The 6,000-nt window shown below is 61.3% G+C and overlaps 1 protein-coding gene across 1 annotated transcript in view; it reads right to left on the bottom strand.

Annotated features, from left to right (window-relative positions):
• Positions 1-4,713: 4,713 nt before the first annotated feature.
• Positions 4,714-6,000, bottom strand: part of GNB1L (G protein subunit beta 1 like) — a 69,675-nt gene continuing 68,388 nt past the window's right edge. The window contains exon 8 of the mRNA XM_017512069.2: positions 4,714-5,263. Within this exon, the coding sequence (XP_017367558.1) occupies positions 5,012-5,263 (252 nt within the window). The 3' untranslated portion in view covers positions 4,714-5,011. The remainder of the gene's footprint in view (positions 5,264-6,000) is intronic.

The following is a 6,000-nucleotide window of genomic DNA, read 5'->3' as shown; positions in this document are numbered from 1 at the left end:
GCTATGATTGTGCCACTGCACTCCAGCCCCGGTGACAGAGTGAGACTCCCACTATTCCTGGTCTTAAAAAAAATAGGCCATGAGCACCTCCTACTAATTTCCTCGGCTTAGCACACGCTGTGGCCATGGTCCCCACTGTCCATGGCTTCATTCCGCACTCGATGCTTTCCTATGTGGACTCCCAGCCAGTGCTGTGGGACCTCCTCTGTAAAGCTGGCGAGCTCTATGGGCTGGACTACCCGTCCCACTCTGCAGTGGTTGTCTGGCCTCCCCTCTGTCCCTCCTGCCCCGCTCCTAATGGGCCTCCCATAAAAGCTGATGCGAGGGGGCCAAGCCACGGCTCACTGACCTGGGGAAGCTGACAGAATGATGGGTTCTCAGGGGCCCTCCACCTGCAAGGTGAAAAGGGGGATGCTGGCAAACCTGGCATGAAGATTGAGACCCCGAGGAGAGTCAGGCCCCGGGGATCATGGAGCAGCTGTGCCCGCCCAGGACCACACGGTGGGCCGGGCTGGCGGATTGGTAGAGGGCAGGTGCACGCCAAGTTCAGCTCCAAAGTTCTCACCGGTGCCGGCTTGTTGCCTTCCACGCTGGGATTTCACATGAAGTTCTAGCTAATTGAGTATCAAGCGTTTCTAAAGAACCCCCGAAGGGATGTTTTTCCTTTGTGCAAACAGTCCTTTTGTGCAGAGGGTGTTCTGTGGCTTCTTGGCAGAGACACAGGTGGGAAACACCTGAGTGAACATCGCCGCTCGGGGAGCAGAGGCAAGCACGGCATGTCAACACGGAGGGCCAGCAGTGGCGGCGGGTCCTGGGCCGTGCTTGGGGGCCCTTCCTGGGACCATCTCCCGGCATTGGCTGACCCCTCGGTGCTACGTGCCAAGCCCAATCTGCCTGCAGGGCCACCCACTGCCAGAGGTAGAGGCAGCTTCACCAGGTTCACCTGGTCCCAGACCCGGGGCCACCTGTTAGCCTGTCAGTAACACGCAGGGGGGAAGGGAAAGGCTCTGGGCACGGCCACTTGTCTAAGAGGGACCCTGTTGGTGGCACCAGGCTAGGTGAGTGCTGCCCGCCTGCGGATGGGGTGGTGGCCAGACCTACCTCGTAAAGTGGGGCTGCACAGAGGTCAGCACAGGGTGACGCCCATCATCAAGAGGGGAGGCCCCCTGGCACTGGAGGCAGGAGGCAGGGCCTCACCAGGTAGACGTGCAAGAGCCCACATCCCTGAACACCGCTCCTCACTGGCCAGTGGAGTGGGACCTGCTGCCCCTCTGACAGCTCCTAGTAATCAGAGGGGCCACTCTGCCTGCATCAGAGGCAGTGGCGGGGGATCCCACTCTGGACCATGGAAGTTACTGCACAGAACACCCCAAGGCCACCCCTGCTGGCTATGAAGATACCACCATTGCAGACAGTGCCCAGGGCTGGGGCTCACAGCCACAAGAATCTGGATTGGAACAGAAAAGGACCCCAGCCCCACTGCCACCCTGACGCAGCCTTGCGGGGCCCTGAGCAGAGGACCAGCTATGTTGTGCTGGCACGGCGACACATATGGAAAGTCTCCCAGTAAGAACCAGGCAGCGGGCCAGCTGCAGTGGCTCAGGCCTGTGATTCTAGTGCTTTGAGAGGCCAGAGCAGGAGGATCGCGTGAGCACAGGAGTTTGAGACCAGCCTGGGCAACAAAGTGAGACTCCTTCTCTATAAAAAAATAAAATAAAAAATTAGCTGGGCATGGTGGCATGCACCTACTTGGGCGGTCCTGAGCTACTTAGGAGGCTGAGGCAGGAGAATCGCTTGAACCTGGGAGGCAGAGGTTGCAGTGAGCCAAGATTTGCACTCTAGCCTGGGGGACAGAATGAGACCCTGACTCAAAGAGCCCAAAACACACAGGATGGTAGAACACACCTACTTGAATCAGCACTAAAAATGGCAAGAAATGTCCACCGTTCTTTCCAAACACAAGTTCTCTCTGGCTTGAGAGGCCTCACTGCCACCCAAGTGTTGTGGAGGAAGATGCGAAAGGGCCGAGGGACAAAGCCTGCTGCTCTCAGTTGGTGGGTTGGCCAGGGGTGTGACGGCAGTGACCAGCCATGCTGCCAGGAGTCACCTCTCAGGTTCGTCCCAGGAGCCGCATGCGGACCCTCGTGCGCTGCCTCTGGGCTGCCCCTCCTCCCCACTTGATGCCTTCGCTGCCGGCTCTGGTGGCGTTCTGCCAGCCTCCAAGCAGCGGCTGTTTGCTAGGAAGAGAACACCAACATCCAGGTACATCCCAGCTGGATGTCTGGAGCTGGGACGCCGTTTCTTCTTCTGGTGTGGAGGTTTTGAGGCTGGTCAGATGCATACTGATTCATCACAACCCAGGTTCTGTTAACACAAAGGTCGGCCTGTCCAGAGCCACGTGGCCCTGCTGTGGACACCACAGAGCACCTTAAGAGGACCAGGACCAGGAGGGCCGCACCGCTCTTGGCCAGCTTGGACCCCAGCCCTGGTTCTGCTGCTCTCCCAGGCAGCTCAGCCATGTGAACAAAAGTCTGGGGCCCCCACCCTCCACAGGACATCTATAATGCCTCAGAAGCTGGACCTGCCTGGCAGGGCGCCCCTGCCTGCCCACCCACCCAGATGCGGGCACCTGGCCCCGTTGTGCGCTGGAGGGTGAGGGCTGTGTCAGGCATGCAGGACTCACGCTGTCCCCTAACTCCACCCCTGCACACTGAGATTTGGAACAAGATGTGCCTGGACACTACTCAACGCCACACGGCCTGGGGCAGGCAGCTCAGAGCCAGGCGAGGGGCTGCTGCTTGCCACCCGCCCTGCTTGTGCCTTTGACTGAAAGCACAAGGGCCAGGGGATGACTCAGGGTCCGTACATCCCTGTCCACGGCTCTCCATGGCCTCTAGGTAAGATGCTAGCAGGCGACACCACTCGCCAACCTCACACTGGCACACACACCTGGTCCCTCATGCGGGATGCACACCTCGTGGCCGTGGGACCCGGGAAATTTTGTAACTGTAGTGATGATGCCAAACATGACAGAGACGTAAACAGGGGAAGGGGCAGGGGCCCAGAACCCTCAACAGGGAGCTGAAGCGGGGCAGAAGCGCCCAGTAGGGGCCTTTGGCAAGGCCAACTCCCACTCTGCCTGCCCTGACATCTTCCCTCACTGTGACAGCCTGTGAAGAGCGCCCAGGGCGCGGCTCCCTCAGCACCTGCAGCCACTGCAGCCTGCACCCAGGACCCTTCCCCTCCCTGACACCTCAGTGATGTGAAAATCCCTCCGGGAGTGCCCCATGCATCCTGGTGGCTGGCTACAGGACACTCGAGAAGCAGCAGGCCCCCACCAAAAGTCCTGGGCACCTGGTGGTCACCCTTGTCCAATGGGGCCAGGCCAGTGCCTGAGCTAGGCAGTCTCCAAGCTTGGGCCTGGGGCCACTTTCCTGGCCAGCACTGACATTCCTGTTTGGTGGAGCGCTCCCCATGGTACCTCTGATTGAAGAGAAGAGTGGTCACAGGACTCCTTGAAGACACCAGGCCCCCTAGCAACCACGTTCCTCACAGTGGGGGTGGGCAGGTCTCGGTGACAAAACCGACACCCCCATCCCCAGGCCTTGGAACCCCACAGTGGCTGGCCACATCCACTTCACTCAGTGCAGCACCCTCAGGCTGTAATCCAGCCCCCCACCCCCAACTCAGCACCTTCCCGGCCCCAAGCTGCAGCGCCCAACCCAGCCCTCTGTTTGGCGGGTCTGTTTCAGGAACTGCCCTGATCCACCCACGCTCCGGCCACCTGGATCCCACACCCTTCCGATCCATCCCACACATGTTCTCCAGATTTCTGCCTGGAAACCTGGAAACGCCACGTGGTCCTGCAGGAGGCTGGTGCCCCTCTCAGGGTCACCCTCTGTACCTCACCGCGGGGGCTTACAGGACTCGAGTCTAGCTGTAAGACTAGGAGCCTGGGTAGGGGGTCCCAAGGAGCATGGGCAGGGCCTTGCAGGGCAGCTGCCTCAAGGGAGGCTGCCCCAGGCCTTCAGGTAGAGCGTCTCTTCCGGCAATGAGGGCAGACACAGGCGTTTGTGGTCCCGGCTTCTTTGGATCTGCCCGTGGGCCCCACTCCCACATTCAGGGTCTCGGCTCTTCCCCAATCAACACCCGCTTTTAGGAGGACACGCCTGCGAGGTCAGGCCCAGCCGAGTGCAGTGCGGGGCTCTGGCTGCTAAGGCCCGTTCTTGTGTGTTGTGCCCTGCGGGGCGCCCTGTGTGCGGCCGCAGCTGTGACTGTGGCCTTGGCCCGTGTGCTCGTCACACTCCCCCACTGCCCTTGTGCCTTCTGCCCAGCACTCACCTGGAGGCGCACCCTGCCCGCCTTCCCCACCGCACCCTCTCTGGGCAGGCGTGCCCTCCCGGATTCCACGCCTGGCCTGGCCCTGCGCGCTGCAAGCCCCCCTCGCTGTCCCTCAAGGGCACCTTTCTCTGCTTCACTCTCCAGGGAATTCACTTACTTCCTGATCCTGGCCTTAATCTGTGTGTTGGGAGCTCCTGGCCTCCTTGGGGTGAGGGGTCATGTGGACGGGCAGCTGTGGTTGGGGTCTGTCATCTCCCGACATTCAACAGCACGGGTGAGGGCGGGGCTGAGCGTCCTGCCTGGTGGGGGCTGAGGGCACTGATGCTAAGTGGGGGACCAGGGCCTCCTCAGGGAGTTCCTGCCTCGAGCCAACAACTTGGCAATGGAAATTTATTATAAAATACCCTCAGCTGGCAACACAGCAGGCCCAAGCCAACGTCTCCTGCAGGCCTCAGATGCCCAGGGCGCTAGCTGGCCCCCAGAGTCACCGTCCTGTGATGACGCACTCCACACAAAAAAATGCCAACTCCGTGAAGACAGTGGGGACTCCATGGTCCTTGGGCCATGACTTGCTGGTCCTCAGAGGCCCTTGAGGTTTCAGGGCGAGGCTGGGGCCTGATGCCCGCCTCACGGCCCGCCCTCTATGTCTCCTGGAAAGGGAGCAGGTGAGTCATGCACGTGGGTAGAGTGACCAGAGGCTGATGCGCTGATCCTTGGAGCCCGCGGCCAGCAAGCCATTGGCGGCGAAGGCCACACACTGCACGGCGGCACTGTGGAAGGCCAGCACGGCCAGCGGCTGCATTTTCCTCCACTGGAACACACGGATACGGTGGTCCCAGCCCGCAGTGGCCAGGATCTTGCGGTCCGGCCGGATCGTCACCTCGGCAATCCCAGGATTGGTGAGTTGGTGAGTCCCACACACCTGTGGGAGTGGGGAGGGCGTCAGTCTGCTCCTTAGGCCTGCGTGGCAGTGCTGCCCCTGGCGGCCCACCTGTAGCTGGAACCAGGAGAGACGTAGGTCCACGGGCCCCGGGCGTGAGGGCCACACGCTCCTGCCCAGCTGACCTCCCCTCTTCCTCAGGCTACGATGGGGACTCCAGCGCTCCCCTCAGAGTGGTCTGTGGCCCTGCCCTGCTGCTCCCACACCTGCTCTGACCGACTCCTCCCCAGTCAGAGAGCAGCAGAGAGACAGGGAGGTCCCAGTTGCAGGAGAAACTGCAGAGGGGCTGGGTCCTCGGGCCCCTCACCCCCGGGAAGACACTGCACCTTAGCGCCTAGCGAGAGGCCACGTTTCAGGCTTGACAGCAGCAGACACTGGCACTTCTCCCAGAAGAGCCTCATCACCACCCCAAAGCCGATGAGGATGAGAAGCACAAACTCCATCTTCAGCAAAGCCACGAGGTATGTGAACCCCCAGCCTCGGCAGGGCTGGAAGTGCTGCCAAAAGCAAGACCCAATAGGGGGCTGGCAGGATGAGGGGGACGAGGGGGAGACACGCTGGAGGCGGCAGGAACCACACAGTGTACCTTGCCTGGTGGGGGCAACATCCCTGGCCGGGTTCTGAGAGGGGGTGGGGCACTGCACAAGACCTGGAGCCACACAGGCAGGTCCTATGTGCACAGGGCCGTCAGGGTGCTGGCCTCTTCCTGGGCCAAGCAT

This window comes from Cebus imitator, unplaced genomic scaffold (assembly GCF_001604975.1).
Source record: "Cebus imitator isolate Cc_AM_T3 unplaced genomic scaffold, Cebus_imitator-1.0 Scaffold461, whole genome shotgun sequence".
In the NCBI taxonomy this organism is placed as follows: Eukaryota; Metazoa; Chordata; class Mammalia; order Primates; family Cebidae; genus Cebus; species Cebus imitator.
Note: the sequence above shows the minus strand (reverse complement) of the source record. Positions and strands in the feature narration are given on the sequence as shown.